The following is an 18,901-nucleotide window of genomic DNA, read 5'->3' on the forward strand; positions in this document are numbered from 1 at the left end:
TCTTCTCCCACTCTGTAGAATGAGAGCCAGACTGAGACTCATGTCCTTTCCCACACCAAGCTCTGTGAGCCAATCACTCCAGTCCTCACTTGGCTTCACAGGCTCCCCAGAGGATTGAGTTCAAGATCCTTGTCCTCACTTTTGAAGTCCTCCACGGCCTTCCTCACTCTCCCTCTGCGACCTGCTAAAATCTTACCACCTTACCTGATCCTTCCACTCAGCAGGCACTGGCCTGCTCCATGACTCTCTGCCGCCTCATCAGCGGTCGAGTCATCAACCTCTCTGCCCCTACCCTCTGGAACTCCATTTCGGGGTCGCGTCGCCTCGCCCCCTCCCTTGCCTCCTTCAAGACTTGTCTCAAAGCCTTCCTCTTTGATCGTGCCTTTGGTCATCTTCCCACCCCCAAACTCCTTGCTCCACACCCTTCTTGAATTCAACCTCCAGCTTGCGTGCAAACGCGTCACTGTCCAGTACATTGGGACGTCCTTTCAATGTGAAAAATGCTATATAAATGCAATTTGTTGTTGCTGTCTTAATAGAAATGTACTGTATAAGGTAAAAGAGTACATACTGAGTAATGAGCTTAACACTGTACAAAACACGGCATCAGTCATTGAATTCTCATTTCTATTTCACTATGGTGACAGGTTAATTTGTAGCTCATTTCTTTTGTGGAACCTTCATTAATAGAGAGATATGAAGCATTACATCATCTGAAATAAAGTATGGAAACTGGACAGCTCTGCATGGTCATATTTTGCTTTTTTTTATATTTTCCTTGAGGAAAAACTTTGCAGAAATATAATGAAATTCTCAGTTTGATGTAAACCATTATGTAACCTAGGGTTTTTCATGCATCCAGTATTAACCAAAAAGCTCCTTCAGTTTTTTTTGCTGTCAGGATGTTATGGATTTCTACTGCCGTTTGACAACATGAAGTTATACATGGAATTTTCTCATTAAAGTGAATTTTCATGTTGCTATAGTTCGCAACAAGAGGAATTTACTTCACCCCAAAAAACATAACAGTCATGGTGATGCTGGAATATTCAGACAGGTTTCTGTTTCAACTAAAGTAGGGAACACAAGACAGGTTATTTGTAATCCAAAATTGTAATTGGTCTATTGAGTCAAGCAGGAAAAGGTGGAGAAGTTTCTAATTATTTCTCTAAATCTAAAAAGGATATGGGAAGGAGTAAGGAATGGGTGAAGACCTGTCTTGAGTATAAGCACTAGCATGGACTGGTTGAGCTGAGTGACCTTTTCTGTGCTGTACATTCTTTGTAATCTTTGTAAATATTTTCTTCTACAGGGTGACCAAAAGTCATGATACGATGTCTTAAAGAAATTTGGATATATATTATTTTTAGATAGTAAAGGTAGACATCACGACTTTTGGTCACCCAGTAGTTCATTGAATGGCTAAAATTAATAATTCCAGCATTACATCCTTTTTTTATTGTCAACTACCATTTTAGTTTGACATAATAAGAGCACCATTTTGTGTTTATGTGTCATCCTTAAACGATTAGAAAAAAACATTTTATCTTAAAGCTGCATTCATTGATAGTGTTTGAAATGATTAGCATCTGCAATAATTTTATCACCATATTCGGGATTGAAATAAAGAACTATTTTGAACTCCTTAGATAACTGGAGTCTCTATTCTTCGCGCTGGTGAAACAATGGAGCAAGCACTGACAGCAGTGTGTAAGGATATCAGACTAGGGAAGATTCTCATTCAAACAAACCATGATACAGGAGAACCTGAGGTATGTATTAGCACACTAAACAGTATATTAGTCACATATTCTAAAGAGTATACTAGTTACTGTTAACTAACAACATCTAGGGCAGTGCAGCTTAATCAATATCAGCTCTATTGGTTAACTGTGCGACATAAACCAAGTCTTGACTTCAAAGCACTGATAAGCTTCCTGCTGTTTGCTGGTTTGGGCTACCCTACTTGTTAGCTGCTGCTGAGTGGGAAAGAATTTCAACACCTTTCCCCATGACAAGTCTACCTCGCTCATTCCCGTTGTTGAGCCAGACAGGCTGATCAATTAACAGTGCTCTGGAGCGCTCTCTGTCTCAGGTATTGGATTACATAATCCACAGAGAGTTGGCTCAACTCTTTCCCTTCATCCTCATGTACTAGTTGGGCCCAAATAACTTATTTCTGTGCTGTAACATTCTATGTAATTAAACAGGCAGTCTCTCAATAGAGATGGCCATCACAGTCATGATGGAGATGGTTCTACTCCCAAAGAATTCCTGCTTTCCTCTATTTAATACTCGGGGTGCCGTTGGTTATGCATGTCTCAGAAGGATGAAAATTACCTTGCATTTTTGTGACTAATATACTCTTGTCTTACTTCACCCAGCTCCATTATCTTCGGTTACCAAAGGATATCAGTGAGGATTATGTAATACTCATGGACAGTACAGTATCAACAGGAGCTGCTGCTATGATGGCAGTTCGAGTCCTTTTGGTGAGTAACCAGTTGCACAAAAAGAGTGTGGATTGCTGTCTGTATTAAGTATGATACATCACCTGTGGCAAAACAAATTGCAATATTTAGTGATAATGATTATGAGAAAGATCTCATTCTAACTAGCAAATTGTAGGTAGTTTATTTCTGTAAATTGTTTGAACCATTCTGCTTGATGACTGGACACATGAGAGACTGAATATACTACAAAGCATGTGAATCTTTTTTAAAATAAAGTGGCTTGTTTTCATTAATGGAAATGATTGGAAACTAATTATGTACATGTAATACTTTATATATAATGTAATAATCCTTGCATTTGATGTGGCGTCTTATCACGTCTTTGAGACCTCTTAAAGCGCCTTCACAGCTGTAAAATGACTGTATTTTGTGGGGGAAACGTAAGAGATAAAGCTATCATTTTGTAGGCTTTATTTACAATTATTTTTTTATTGCTATTTCAGGATCATGATGTACAAGAGGATAAAATCTTTCTGATCTCGCTGCTAATGGCTGAGATGGGTGTGCATTCTGTTGCTTATGCTTTTCCTAAGGTCAATATCATCACAACAGCAGTGGACAAGAAAGTAAATGATGAATTCCATATAATTCCAGGAATAGGTAAGGTATTCTTGAGCTTTTGTGATTATTGTTAGAAAGAAGCTAAATGGTATTAATTTTATTCACCTTTCCTTCAAAATATAAAAAATCGTGTGATGGCTCACTTAAAATTATTGCTGGACTGACTAGTCATTTTCTCTCTATTAAAACTGGGTTTACATTGAAGGCTAGAGCCTTGTTTTTTCTAATTTAATTGTTCTGATATTGGGGTCTAATTTGTAATATTTGTAAACTGGATTGAATGAAGTGGATAATGAATTTTATATGGGGGATTGTTGGCCATAACATCAGGAGAAATATCTCCTTTTGAAGAGTGCCATGAGCTCTTTAATGTCCACCTGAATGAGGATATGCGATCTCAGTTGAATGTCTTATCCGAAGAACAGCACCTCCATCAATGCAGAACGTTTCCCAGCATTGCATTGGAGTGTAAGCCAAAGTCTCAGCATAGGGCTTTGCAATGGGTATGATACAATATCCGTGTAAGGATTATTATGTAATGATTCAATCTGGACTCATAATTAGAAATATTACTTGTGCTGGTCAAAGAGAATGACATTAGCGAAATATTAGTGAAATAATGCTTGTGGTAATCATTGATCTTCAATGTAGTACCTGGGATGGAACACGTAACAAATTAGTGTAATTTCTAATGTGTATAGTTAGTATATGCCCCCTGTAGGGAAGTAGATCAAAACAAGATTTTTAAGTAAGTTAGCAAAGTAACTTAACTTTCAATTAACAAAGTAACCGTTAATTGAAAAAGAAGTGGAAACTTGCCCAGAATCTTTTTTTAAGAGGTGTATTTTAATCCTGACCTGTAACCCAGATATTGTTTGAGGGTTATAATAATAAATAATCACAACTAATAAATGTTGTATTTAATATGCAGGTAACTTTGGAGATCGATATTTTGGCACCGATGCACCGTCTGATTGGTATGAGAGTGACGAGGGAATGGACTGCTGAGTATCATTCTCATTACCTGAGGGACATGACAGCAATCTGGACAAAGCTATAAAGACTGCAGTTATCCCTGGATGTATTTTGACCATATGTTGAGGACAATATCAAAATGAGTTCTTGATCCAAATTTGGATCAATTCATATGTACTTTGGATTTTTCCAAATGTTACTGTTTGTTATAAATTCAGGCATTGAATGCTCCATAAAGGGAACTATGTATTTATTAAAGTAATATTCAGAATACCTGAACTATTTCCCAATTTCATCTGAATACAATGCCTAGGATTCGTTTTCTGTGCTATATACAGAACTGACCTCTTTGAGCAACTAAGTAGTTTGAAGCATAACTTGTTTAGTTTTAAAAATCTGGGAAAATCAAGATATTTCTGGAAGTTATTGTGTTTTATTTTCAAAATGAGAAGGCGAATACATTTATTTGTATCACTCAGGACTGATGAATGCCTAAAAAGTAATTTATTGGACCATCATGTCATAGCTGTTCATATATGGGACATTCAAATGACAAACCAAATGCCAATGATCTTAACCGTGGGTAATATTGTGATTTTACCCGATTCATCCTCAACGTTGATTATCCCAAACTGTATTAGCAATCTTCAATCGAACAAAACTCCACCTTCATTTCACCTTATTTCAGGTACCTCTCAGGATCTATAGCGACTTCCCTCAACATTTCCCTTGGTAACCTCTAAATGATCTGACTTTATAGAAGTTCTGTATCACTGATCTGGAAAAAGGGATTTTGTTATTAAACTGTCCAAAGACACTTCTCATGCTGGGGGAAAAAAAGTTTTCAAAGGGAAAATAAGGTTTTTAATTAGGCATGAGGATGATTCTGAATGCACTAATCAATTACACACAATTGTGTAGTTTCCCCCATCACTTGTCTTCTAATTGTATTACAGTGAACACTCAAAAGTACCTGCCATCATTGCTGAAAGTAACTTCATCTGAAATGTTCAGATTGCCATGTTGCAATCGTATATCAAGAATAGAAAGTATTTATTGGGAGATGCAAAGCGAAGCTATACTCACTTCCCATTGTGGAGTGTCGGACTAAATAAAATGAGTAGGTGAAACCCATTTTCTCTCTGGTGGTTACAGTGAAAAGCATAAATTAACTTTGACAGGTTAATATAAAGTTGTAGACAAATGTCATGGGACACTGCAATGATGCATAATACAGGACTCTTCAGAGGTTTAGTCCTTCAAAATTCTGCAGGATGTTAAGTTGTACAATATGTGTATGCAGCTTATGCTTAATAAATTGTGATTGAAATTTGTAGAGCCAGGCCTCTAATGTCTTGTTTTTTTAAAAAATAAAAATCTGTTATTTAAAAGAGATTTAATTCCTTTGTTGTCTCTGAAATAGGTTTGAGCCTGTCAAGATACAAGTGTGTTTAAAAATAAATGGGACCGCAAGTGCTGTGCACTATAATTTATTAATGTTTGATTGACTTTGTATACATTACAATTTGTTCATTGGAATTGCATCAATTTTATGCAAAACTGTGGTATTAAGAGTTTTGTGGTTCTTCGTTTCTCTGCTGCTATTTAAGTGAATATGGCAGCACTGAATTCTTTTATTTGGGATGTTAGTGTTAACAGTTGATTCTGTAGAATCCCCGAGAAGTATACTGTGTCACTTTTTTAATGTTTTAAGGACCAAGTCATTTAGTGTTCATGATGTGTACACGGCATCATCCTATTTTGTCTTCTCACACTATTCTTGCAGCTTTTATTCAGTTTGTATCAAATAGGGATACATTGCTACATACAGTACATTGAATTTAGTTTTATCTTCCAGTCAGAATATCTGCACAAACCTAGATGGATGAGCAAAGCAAAATATGATCTAAGGATAAGCCGTGTTAAACTCAGGTGTTGAGCTTTAGAGCCAATCAGTAGTGAAGTCAAATTACTTCTGAAACGTCTCAATAGAATTATGCTTCTGCAATTAGGAAGAACAATGTAAAGATTAGATTAATTGTACAATTTCTTTCTATTTTGATGAAGTATGTACAAAAGTGGAAAATACAGTAATTGAAATGTATTGCATTAGTTTGACTTGAGGTTTCTGTACTTTTTCTATGAAAGTCGAGTACAAAACTATGTCGCACCCCAAAAATTCTAAGATCATCTTCCCTTAGTAATATATACCTTTCTTTAAAAAAGCAGTGTTAAATTTGTTCCCACAATCATCTTAAAGTTTTGTAGTTAGTTGTATTGTTTTGTTCCTGTTCACAACACTTGCACAGGTAGATCCTAGTTTGAACACATTGTCGACAACAACAACTTGCATTTATATACGCCCCTTCATGCGGGGTAGCAATTTGGAGCACTTAAGAATGTCAGAGTTTAATACCGAACCTGGGAGAGGGGGGGAGGTGACCGTAGGCACGGTTGAAGAGAAAGGTCTTCGGGTGTGATTTGAAGGTGGTTAAGGAGGGGGCAAGGTAGAGGGATTGAGGCAGAGAGTTCAGTAGTTTGAGGGCCCAGTGGCTAAAGGCACGGCTGCTGATGGTGGAGCCAAGGGGATGAGGGACACGCAAGAGGCCGGAGGCAGTGGCTGGTTTAGTGGGGTGTAAGCAGGTAAGAGAGGTAGAGAGTTCCAGGGTGTGAATTGATTTGTACGTAAGTGAAGATTTTTAAGTCAATTTGTTCTGCAATAGTGAGCAAGTGGAGCTTGGCAAGGATGAGTGATGGGGGTGCAGAGTTTTGTGTAGGTCAGGATATGGCGGAATTTTGAATTAGCTGAATTTTATGAATTGTGCAGTGGTGAAGCGGTCATTGGAATGATCGAGGCAGGGGGTGACAAATACGTAGATAAGCTTTTAATCTGCGTTGGGTGTGAGGTAAGGTCAGAGATGGGAAATATGATGGAAGTGAAGGAAAGTGGACCTAGTTTTTACCCCACATCCAGCGACCGGATGTGGGGTAGGAAGCACAGCTTAGTGATTGAACCTGACAAGTGTACACATATTCAGTGTCTAAGAGATAGGCTAGGGACATTAAGGAGGTCGGAGCCACTGGTGAAAAGACATTGATGGGAGTTGAGGAGTATAGCTTCCATCTTGTCAACATTCAGCTGCAGAAAGTTGACACACATCCAGACCTTGATGTCTGACAAGCAAGAGGCTAAAATAAAAGCTCTACTTTTGCTTCACTATTATAAGCAATTTCAAATAGTTTTTGTGCTATAAACTCTGACGTTTAACAGAGATGAAATAAGGATATGAATCAGTCAAACGTCAAAACAGTTATAACAAAGTGTACAAGAACAAGTCTTGAAATATACAAATGACAGTTTGGTAACTGCATAAATAATTATTATAAGAGTTTGCTATGCAGATCACTTGTGCTATTTATCCAATAAATGTAATTACGATATAATTATTGTGTAATATTCAAGGATAATGTAATTGAAACAATAAAATTGGAGTGAGACTACATTAACTGTGTTATAATGTATAAAAGATACATAACTAGCCTACAGGTCTAATTCTCCTGAATATATAACATCTGAGGTTTTATAACTGTTTGACTTGACTATCACTTGCAGTGACAACAATGGAATAACGTTTGTGATGTTTTTAATGCATTGTTACTTTATACTAGCGTAAAGTGCCACTAGGTGTCAGCGCTCCCCTCCAGGGATATGGAATTATACTTTATATTCTCCCTTCATGCACTATCATTTTAAAAATCATAAGTTCTAAAAATTCTAGGTCCAGAAATAGTTTTCTAACGATCGCACAATCGACACCAGCCCTTGGACGTCAAGCTGAGGACTTGTCTGCCTGTTCAGGTGGGTATTAAAGATCCCATGTCACTTTGAAGAGTGAAGGGAGTTTCTCCTGGACTCTGGTTAACACGCACTCCATGTGATTTTATGGCAATGCAAAATTGGCTGCTGTTTGCCTACAAATACAGTCACTACACTTTACAATATATTCTGTGAAGTGTGTTTTAGAGTTGAATATATGATGGGGGGGTGGGGGACACTGTTGGTGTGTATCAGATTGCGGGGGGGACAGCGTTGGTGTGCGGTGGGGGTCAGTGTTGGTGTGTGTGGTGGGGTCAGTGTTGGTGTGTGGGGGTGGGTCAGTGTTGGTGTGTGTGGGGGTGGTCAGTGTTGGTGTGTGGCGGTGCGCCAGTGTTGGTGTGCGGGGGGGTCAGTGTTGGTGTGTGTGGGGGGGTCAGTGTTGGTGTGTGGGGGTGGGTCAGTGTTGGTGTGTGTGGGGGTGGTCAGTGTTGGTGTGTGGTGGGGCGTCAGTGTTGGTGTGTGGGGGTGCGCCAGTGTTGGTGTGTGGGGGGGCAGTGGTGTGTGTGTGGGAGGGGGCTAGTGTGTGTGTGGGAGGGGGGGAGACAGTGTGTGTGTGGGAGGGGGGGAGACACTGTGTGTGTGGGAGGGGGGGTCAGTATGTGGAGGGGGCGCCAGTGTTGGTTGTGTGGGGGGGGCAGTGTGTGTGTGGGGGGGGGGCAGTGTGTGTGTGGGGGGGGCAGTGTGTGTGTGGGGGGGGGGCAGTGTGTGTGTGGGAGGGGGAGTCAGTGTGTGGGCGGGGCTTCAGTGTGTGGGGGTGGGTGATGGGGGGGGTCAGTGTGTGTGGTAGTGTGTGTAGGAGGGTCAACAACAAGATTTCATTTATAGAGCGCCTTTCATGTTGGGAGGACGTCCCAAGGCGCTGTACAGTTGGGTCAGGACCTGAGCATTGGGGGGAAATGGTCAGGGTGAGGGGAGGGAAGGGAGGGAGGGAGCGAGGAGGGGGTAGAGAGTCGAGAGGGGAGCTGAAGGCACCGTCAAAGAGAAAGGTCTTGAGACCGGGCTTGAAGGAGGAAAGGGAGGAGGCGGCAAAGGCACTGGGGGATAGAGTTCCAGAGCCTCGGGGCTGAGAGGCTGAAGGCCCAGCCACCGATGGTAGGGCGGTTGGGGCGGGGGATGTGGAGCTGACTAGAGCCAGAGGAATGGAGGGTACGGGCAGGTACATGGGGGGGATAGTAGGTCAGAGAGGTAGGAGGGAGCAAGGCCGTGAATGGCCTTGTAGGTGAGGATGAGGATCTTGAATTCGATCCTCTGGGGGATGGGGAGCCAGTGGAGGCGAGCGAGGGTGGGAGTGATGTGGTCGCGAAGCCTGGTGCGGGACAGTACACGACCTGCAGAGTTCTGAATGACCTGCAGCTTGTGGAGGGAGGTGGCGGGAAGGCCGGCGAGGAGAGAGTTCCCATAGTCCAGCCTTGAGGTGACAAAGGCGTGAACCAGAGTTTCAGCAGCGTGAGGGGTGAGGTAGTGCCGTAGTCTGGAGATGTTTCGGAGGTGATGGAAGGCGGTGCCAGTTGTGGAGCGGATGTGAGGGAGAAAGGACAGCTCAGGGTCGAACAGAACGCCGAGGCTCCTGATGGCGTTGAGAGGTGGAGAGTGCAGCCTTGGATGCTGATGCTGTCAGCGCCTGAGGTGCGGAGGCGCTGACGTGAGCCAATCAGGAGGGCCTCGGTTTTACGCACGTTGAGCTGAGGAAAGTTGTCTCTCGTCCAGGACTCGATGTCGGACAGGCAGAGTTGGGTGTCATCCGCATACATGTGGAAGTTAACCCCATGTCTGTGGATGATGTCACCAAAGGGGGAGCATATAGAGGGTGAAGAAGAGGGGACCGAGGACAGAGTCCTGAGGGACACCGCACGAGACAGTGCGGGGACTGGAGGAAAAGCCGTTTGTGGAAACAAAATGAAGACGGTGGGAGAGGTACGACCTAAACCACTCAAGGACAGGGCCTTGAAGGTTGAGGCGGGAGGACAAGCGGTGGAGGAGGACGACTCTTTCGAGTGGATATCATTCTTTCATTGATTTAGGTATGTGCGAATTTAAGTGTGTGCTCTGCTAAGTACAGTATAATTTTATCCAATTTCAGACAATTTTACTTGGGTTCCCTGAAGGAGCCTGGCATGTAGGGACTTGTGTAGTTACTTTAACCCCGTGGAGCCAAGCAGAGTCAAATACCTTTAAAGTAATATATTTTTACATTGTTATCAACATCTTTGTGTCACCACCTTCCTTCTCTGTGTTCTGTGCAGATTGAAGAAAATGGCAGGACTGTGGAAAGCCTATTTAAGGATCCTGTCAACAGATCCTTGGAAAGTGCAAATAATGACTGCAGGTAAGAAGTTCAGAGAAAAGTGCAGAAATTTCAATTTCATTGTCCCATCTGCCTCTTCAGATAGACGTTAATGATGACTGAAATTACTATGCGTACATTAACTGATGTGTTTACCTACAAATACACAGTCACCTCACTTGATGGCAATTCCGTGTGAAGTGCTTCTGAGATATTTCAAAGGATGGTCACGTTATCCAATGCAAGGATTTTTTTTAAAAAAGGTTGGCCATCATAGCCATAAATCAAGAAATATTCAATCCAGAACATTTATTTTGCTCTGGGATATCTAACTCGGAGAAGCCTATGGGTTGTACTGAAGTAGTTTGAATGACAGCCTCCAGCAATGCCTGAGTATCAGTGCAGTTAGAATTTCTGCTGATCCCTCTTCTTAGTTTGTGGGCTGAGTCCTCGGCCATTTTTGTACCCAGCACTTTATAAAAATCGTGTACTATTAGGCAATGATTTGATCTTCCTATTTGTGAAGCGCAGTACTTTATTTTAAGTTATTTAGCTTCCGACTTGATCATACGGATTTCTAGTGAAATCGGCTTGGTTGCTTATGGTGTTGAATGTGTTTTTTCACATGGCATGTGACCTGAATATTAACCTGTTTCTGAATCAATGAAACTGCTTTTGTTTTTTACCCAACCAAGACTGCTGCTGGCAATGCAAATCTGTAGCCTGAGAGAGCTGAGCTCTGAGACCAATTTGCTTCTCAGTGCAACATTACAATAGCCCTTGAATACGTTACAAAAGCCTGACTCCCTCATACAAAAAACTGGATGATTTATTTCATCTAGTTGTTTGGTTGTTCTCCCTACGCAATATGTGGACATTCTAGTTGCTATAGTTTTAATGGAATTTAAATAATACCTTTAATGTAGAGATAAACGCCATGGGGCTTCGATGCAGGAGTGAACTTGGGCTGCGATATCAGCAAATAAAATGTAGTTGTGTGCACAAGATTACTGCATATGCAATTTACCTGAGAGGCACTGTTAACTTCAAAGTGAGGTGGAGATATCTGATCCACATTTGCCTACAAGTACATTCTGATAGTAATTGCCGAGGAGATACTTTGAAATTTTCAATATGACAGAGTGCTACGAATTTCGAACTGCTGTTTTGAAACAATAAGAATTGACATTTATATAATGCCTTTCATATCAGGAGCACCTCACACTGCTGACTTGGAGCTCAAGCTCAGGGGGAGAACTAAGGAGAATTAGGGAAAAGTGACTGAAAGCCCTATCAGAGAGAGTGCACTGCACAAAATCTTAATTGAACTGTATATTGTATGTATAGGAAGGGATATGCCTCTCTCGTGTTTTCTGCACTTTTGTCAAACCCATGACTACTTGTCCTGTTGAATAGATTGGAATTAAACTTAATTGATATTCTGAATTGTTGGCTTGTTGAACTGACCACTAAAAAACCTTTATCAAAATGCTATTAAGTCACTGAATGTCACGCTTTGTTACTGGATTCCAAAAATAACGCTGTTCCAAATTATAGTTTAGTGTATTGAGTTGTGGTTCATTGGGTTTAGCTCAGGATGTAGTTAAAATGAGAGTCGGTGTAAATGTATAAGCTCATCAAAACATACTGAGCTCTAGACTCGTACTGAAAATCTTGGTAATGCACTTCTAGTTATTATATAGAATAAAGGTTAAGCAAGATTGTCACCTTTTGTGGTGGTTTATTTAATTGAAGCCCAAGTACTTGTTCTGTATCTGAATTTTTATTATTTGAATTGCCAACTAGAGGTGGAGGTCATTGCTGAGCATCCCCTATTCAGATGAACCACAAGTTAAATGCAGAATAAAGTTGAACATAATACCCCAACATTATTCTGCGAATAGTCAGAAAACATGCCTTCCCCTCCTCCGTTGCTTTTATATAATATTTCCACTTCCCACAACCATAATTGTGGTACCACTTTGTGAGGTTGCTAATTCACTGCTAAATTACAGGCAGGTTTCTGCTAAAGGGGTTGCATTTACTGAATTGTGAAGCTAGTTAAAGATATCCATATTTCACTTCAGGGACCTAACAGTCATAGAGAGATTGTAGATTTGTATGATTCTAAGCTGCTTACAGAGATGAATTCCACCCACTTTGCTATCCAGTATGACAATGCTTTTCCTGTGTGCACAAAAATGCATTAAAAACAGGATCCAGTGTTGGTACAGCATTCTTCAATTATGATCTATGGTTATTGAGCCTTCACACTGACAGTTCGTTACAAGAGACATGCAGATTTTTAGCTTGTAATGCACTGTGACATGGTGGTTCATTTTGAAAGAACAAGCATAATAACAACAACTTCCACTTATATAGCGTCTTCCACACAGGGTAGCGTCTCAGAGCGCTTAACAAGTTATTTTGTGCTTCTCTTACCTCTGTTCTGTCTTCTTTCTCTCCCCTCTTGTTGCTTGCTCACAATGAAAAGAGATGGGGAAGGTATGTAGATGCAATGCAAACTTGACTTGGGTGGGTGAGCTGCGAACAGCCTGCCCCACCCTGCCTGTTCCTCATTCGTGGTCCTAATGTCCTAGATTGCAATATTTGAAGCAAAATGAGTACGTGTGACAGGGTGTTCAATAGTGCTGTTTGTCAATAGAGAAATGTCACATACAGCAATACTTAGAAAGCACAGTTTATATTGGGTTGGACATCTCAAAACGCTTCAGAGGCAGCCTGGGCTGGGGGTGGGGGTTGCGGAAGGTGATCAAAAGTAAGACGGTTGAAAAGAAAGATCTTAATGTAGTCTTTTAAGTTGGGGAGGGAGAGGGGCTGGGGGGGCGAGGCAGATGGCCTTCGAGATGACAGAATAGTTGAAAGCTCGACCACTGATGGTGAGGCAGATTGTCAGGGGACAGTGTTCACTGAAAGCTATAGTTAAGAGAAATTAATTGTACGACTGGCGATCAGGATGGGGGAGAGCGAAGAAAGACCCTAATACGCTGCTCACAGTCCAAAAAGGTTTAAAACAAAATGATCTCTAAAGATCTTCACCAATCTGCTCAGTGTTTCACATAGTTTTCCAAATTCATTACTGTCTACTTTAGTCTTTGCAGCTTTCTTCTTTCAATCTTTCTTTCACCTCCTGCCCTTTATCCGTGTGCATTTTAAAGCTATCTTTATTTTTGCCTTTGGTTTCATCTCAGTTATCTTTTATCATTTATTTTAAACTTTCAAGTCCTGATCCGCTGAATATAGTTTGCACACTTAGCTGGAGTATCTTAAGTCAGATTTCTTTTTACTCCCTTTCTGGTTCAGTGGTAGCACACTCGGCTACTGAGTAAGAGGGCTGTAGGTACAAGCCGGTCCCACTTCAGGACTAGAACTCATATAGTTTAAGCTGACACTCCAATGCATACATAAAAGGGGGTGTGTTGCATTGTTAGTGATGCCATCCTTTGGATGAGAAGTTAAACCAAGTTCCCGTTTGCCTGTTCAGATGGATACTATCCCAAGACACTATTCAAACAGAGAAGGGAGTTTCTCTTGGTGGCCAATAAGCCCCAAAATAAAGTTGATCATTTACTTCATGACTATTTGTGGGATATTGTTGCGTGCAATTGGCCTGGCGGGTTCACCTACAAATACACAATGACTCCATTTCACAGTAAAAGAAATCCTGAAGTACTGTGGGACTTCCTCCCGATGTTAAAGTCACTATACCAAATGCAAGGATTATGTATTCAGACTATTGGTTGGTGTGCTCTGTGAGTTCATGTATTTTGCATCTATCCTCAGGTAGGTCCATTATGCAAAGGATCAGGTTGTAGCTTTGTTTTCAGAAGATCACCATAGAGTACTACTAATCAAATAATAAGTCTTGTATTTGTTGTAGCGCCTTTCACATCAGGAGGACCACCCATAGTGCCTCAAAGGATATACTGTAAACTGCAGTGATCGTGTTTGGGTGAGGGAGAAGCAATTTAACTCTTATTTCAGCAGACATGCAAACCACTATAAGAATATAAGCAACTGCAGGATGGAAAGAGACTATATCCATATGTGGTACTTTTCAGTTATCACATCACATGGTCCCCACCCCATTCACTGTTAGAAATCTATTCAATTTCCTTTTGAAACTCCTCCCACTACTGGGGATTGTTTTGTGAACGTTGCTGAGCTGTGTGTAGAAAGTATCTGCATCTCTTTTCCCATCTCGATTTCCAATTGAGTTTTGGACTACAATACAACATGTTATGACTATTGAATAAAATTTTGGAGATTAGCCTTCAGCACATTCAAATTCCTATTCCTTGGTATTCAGTGTACATCTGGAATGTATTTTGTTTTTCTTTTAAAGGAGGTTTTGCTGGCATCCGTGCTGAGTTTACTACACAAGCGCTTTATTTAGTAATATTTTATATGTAGTTTAGTGGCCACTTTCAGCGAGGAAGGTGACTAGCATGGTTGTTATGGATGTTTTGGTCTGAGGGTTTGTTCTCCCATTAGCTGCACATTGTTCTTACTCTAACCCTGTAGCTCAGTGGTTAGAGCATTCGTCTCGCAAATGAGATACCTGGGTTCGATTCCCGGCAGGGCGAAACGATGGGTAACTGTCAATACTCCACACGCCTCTGTTTACCTAGCAGTAAGCAGTAACCGGTTGTTAGTCGATTGGCGCATGTGAGTATGGATTTATTCATATGTTGTTATTCACCAAGAACTGATGGCTTGTATGGTAAACGATAGAGGGAAGCAGTTCCAAAGGGTGCGGACATAGTTGCTAAACACTTGGGCAACAATGGTGAGTAAACAGCAGGCCTAAGGTTGCTGAGCAGAAGGGGAGCAATAATAATAATAATCCATGCATTTGATTTAGAGCCTTATCATGTCGTTGAGACGTCTCAAAGCACTTCAAAGAATATGCTGTAAAGTGAATTGACTGTACATTTTGTGGGCAAAATATTTTGTGGGTAGGAGAAGATCAGAAATAGGGAGGAACTAGCTTTAATGTCTTATCCAAAGGAAGGTATGTCTAGCAATACAGAACACCAGGCATTGCTTTAGAGTCAGCATATATTATATGTTCCAAGTCCTGTCGTAGGGCTTGAACTCACAACCTTCTGATTCAGAGTTACCAACTGAGACAGGCTGACTCACAGATGTGAACTGTAGTGAAAGCATCAAGGTCATGAGTATTGTAACAAGGAGAGGGTATTTACACGGGAAATGGAACATGTATTGTTAGGATGAGAGAAAACAGTATGACACAAACAGAGAACTATGAAATACTCCTGTAAACTATATTCAAGTGATAATAACTAAATAAGGTGATAGATAGCAGACAGAATAAAGATCTTGGACAGACCCATTGTCGTAATAATTACAGGCTGTAGATCATCGATCCATCTATTCAACCCATCAAATTTCCCACCAGATTCCTTTGATGTATCTAATAACCCTGATTGCTTTTACTTGAAAGGAATTTGCCCAGTTCCTACTTTCTTGTTCTACCACTGGTGCTGGTAGTTTGTTCCACCTTTCAGAAGAAGGATATCTCTTGCATTCCTCTTTTGATTTGGTAGCCTTATTTTGAAGGTATGACCCTTTGGTCTTCAATTTTCTTGAGACATATCTCGATCTAAATTTTTCAAACCATTCATGATCTTAAATATCTCTGTCATGATTCTCCCCCAATCCGCACCGTCAAAGTGAAGAGTTCTTTCTGTTCGGTCATTTGTTTGGAAGAAGATAGTTTAAAATAATTTGGATAAAAAATATTTCTTAATTCTTGCAGGAATACAAAAATGATTAAAAGCTGACTGAAATACGAGTTATTACAAGAGAAGGATATTTACTCGGGAGTAAGTTTAGTCAATTGTTTTTAAAAATCATGAATTAGGTAAGCAAGATGTTTCCCTCCAGGGAGAGAGTGCGCATTCAATTCCAATTCTTTGACATTTCCATGTGTAGATGGGATGCACTGAACTCTGGTTTGTATATGCTTAAACATAGTTTCCAACAACAACAACAACAAGATTGGATTTATAGAGCGCCTTTCACGTCGGTTGGACAGTTGGGTCGGGACCCGAGCAGGGGGGAAATGGTCAGGGTGAGCGGAGGGAAGGGAGGGAGCGAGGAGGGGGTAGAGAGTCGAGAGGGGAGCTGAAGGCACGGTCAAAGAGAAAGGTTTTGAGACCGGCCTTGAAGGAGGAAAGGGAGGAAGCAAGGCGAAGGCACTGGGGGATAGAGTTCCAGAGCCTCGGGGCTGAGAGGCTGAAGGCGCGGCCACCGCTGGTAGGGCGGTTGGGGCGGGGGATGTGGAGCAGACCGGAGCCAGAGGAACGGAGGGTACGGGCAGGTAGGTAGGGGGATAGTAGGTCGGAGAGGTAGGAGGGAGCGAGGCCATGAATGGCCTTGTAGGTGAGGATGAGGATCTTGAATTCGATCCTTTGGGGGATGGGGAGCCAGTGGAGGCGAGCGAGGGTGGGAGTGATGTGGTCCCGAAGCCTGGTGCGGGACAGTACACGAGCTGCAGAGTTCTGAATGACCTGCAGCTTGTGGAGGGAGGTGCCAGGAAGGCCGGCGAGGAGAGAGTTCCCATAGTCCAGCCTTGAGGTGATAAAGGCGTGATAAAGTCCACACATGTAGACACCTGGCTGACCAAAAAAAAAGGATGGTACATTAGGTTGAGAACAGGACAATGAACCATGTCAGGAACAGCTTGATGCTGTAATGGAAAAAGGGTAGGATTTGTTCTGTAACTCTCTTGTGAATTTGTGACTATGGATGGTAAGAAAAGAGCATTGCTGACATAGTAAGAATTTCTAAAAACTCACTTGCTGTTGTGTGGAGTTTTCCAATCTCTGGTGAATGGTAACGGACTCTCATATTGTTGAGTATTATAGAAAACGTTATATGTTATAAACTGTCAAATAACTTTACCTGCTGTATCTTAAAGTAACCAAAGAGCAAATTCATTTAGTTTACCATTAATAGCTTATCATATTAAGTATTGGATTCAAGTTGGAGAATGTGAAAGTTTTACAATTCAGCATTAATATTTAAACTGGAGGATGACAGTAATGCTGCTTTCTTCTCTAGATGATGTACAATGATGACTTTTTTGACTTTGTCAGTAATGCACTTTTTTAATAACCATATTCATCTGTAACTTGTGACAGTAATTAATGCTGACCAGGGTCTGTTCCCTACCACTTGACATTCCTTACACCTCCAGTAAGTAAAATATTTCTACTACCGGTTGCAGGATCCACTTTTCCCGGTTCCCTGGTATGAATTTTCTTTCTGCTTACATGTCAGTCATTATAGCTCAGTGGTTAGAGCACTCGCTTTGCAAGCGAGAGTCCTGAGTTCAATTCCAGGCAGGGCGAAACCTTGGGCAAGTTTCCTTACTCCACACAGAGCCTAATAATAATCCCTCCAAAACCAAAAACAATAATAAATTGGTCATTTTCAATCTACGACTGTTTGTGGGACATTGCTGTGCGCAATTGGCTGCCGCGTTCGCCCACAAATATACAGTCAATTCACTCTACAGTGTGTTCTGTGAAGCGCTTTGGGACATCCTCCCGACGTGAAAAGCGCTATATCAAATGCAAGGATTATTATTATTAGTATTATTATCGTACATCACCTGGAGAACAAAGGAGCATTACTGATGGGCAGAGGGGCCCTTGATTTAACATTGCAACCAAAGGACGGCACTTCAACAATTCAGTACATTTCCAGAACTGTACTGAAGTATCATCTTAGATTAATTGAGTTTGAAGACCTGATGTGTGGCTTGAACCCATGACCTTCTGACGTGGAGGCGAGAGTGCTAACAACAGGGCCAACCTGACTCACAGTGGCAGAGTTTGACCCCGGGGGCTTTGGAAAACGGAGAGGAATCATCAGGTGCAATTTGAGGATGGAAAAGAGGCGAGGCAGAGGGATTGAGACAGGGAGTTCCAAAGGTTCTGGGCCTAGTGGCTGGAAGCACAGCTGCTGATGATAGAGTAGAGGGTCGAGGGTCACACAAAAGACCCAAACTGGCATGAAGTGATTTGCAGGAGAGGGTGAGGATTTCGAAAACGATCCTTTCTACAACAGGAGCCAATGGACATGCCCAGCATTCCTGTGATGATGGGGTTGCGGAGTTTGGTACGGGTGGTGGGGTCCTGAATCCGTTGGATTTTGTGAATGGAGGAGCTGGGAAAACAGGTGTGCACTGAGGATGAGATAGTGGGAGGGTGCGTCGCAGAGTTGGAGAAAAGCAGATCCAGATGAACTCTTTAAAGGAAAGGATATTTTACTGAACAGTTATCTAATTAATGGTGCTCCAAAGGGACATATCTGGCACATATCTGTGTCTGTCACCACTTCATTCTTCAAAATGTCTCGCTGATACAACCTGGAAGCACACCTTTGCGTAAAGCTCTGCCTGATGTGACAGCATGAATGGAGACCATGGACCACATGGCGCATAGTATCTGTCAGCTCTGAAGTGTAAACACAAGAACCAGATTGACTGAAATCTCAAAGAGACAAACATATTTATCCGTTTAAGTTGCTTATTTTACATGATGTATCAGTAGACATGTTTTCCCTACTAAGTTATCCGGACACAAATAATGCAAGAGGGGCCCTGGAAATAATGAAACTTGCCACATACAACAGCAG

The 18,901-nt window shown here is 41.5% G+C and overlaps 2 protein-coding genes across 4 annotated transcripts in view; both read left to right on the forward strand.

Moving 5' to 3' along the window:
- The window catches only part of si:ch211-243j20.2 (uridine-cytidine kinase-like 1), a 44,103-nt gene extending 38,661 nt beyond the window's left edge, over positions 1 to 5,442 (forward strand). For all 3 annotated transcript variants that reach the window (XM_007904479.2, XM_007904478.2, XM_007904480.2), the window contains exons 12-15: positions 1,650 to 1,772; positions 2,385 to 2,492; positions 2,957 to 3,113; positions 4,006 to 5,442. In XM_007904479.2, coding sequence (XP_007902670.1) covers positions 1,650 to 1,772; positions 2,385 to 2,492; positions 2,957 to 3,113; positions 4,006 to 4,082 — 465 coding nt within the window. In that variant the 3' untranslated portion in view covers positions 4,083 to 5,442. The remainder of the gene's footprint in view (positions 1 to 1,649; positions 1,773 to 2,384; positions 2,493 to 2,956; positions 3,114 to 4,005) is intronic.
- Positions 5,443 to 10,179: 4,737 nt separating this feature from the next.
- mpv17 (mitochondrial inner membrane protein MPV17) overlaps positions 10,180 to 18,901 on the forward strand; it is a 52,859-nt gene continuing 44,137 nt past the window's right edge. Inside the window, exon 1 of the mRNA XM_042333480.1 lies at positions 10,180 to 10,252. Within this exon, the coding sequence (XP_042189414.1) occupies positions 10,180 to 10,252 (73 nt within the window). The remainder of the gene's footprint in view (positions 10,253 to 18,901) is intronic.

Source organism: Callorhinchus milii, unplaced genomic scaffold, assembly GCF_018977255.1.
Source record: "Callorhinchus milii isolate IMCB2004 unplaced genomic scaffold, IMCB_Cmil_1.0 Scaffold3, whole genome shotgun sequence".
Classification (NCBI taxonomy): Eukaryota; Metazoa; Chordata; class Chondrichthyes; order Chimaeriformes; family Callorhinchidae; genus Callorhinchus; species Callorhinchus milii.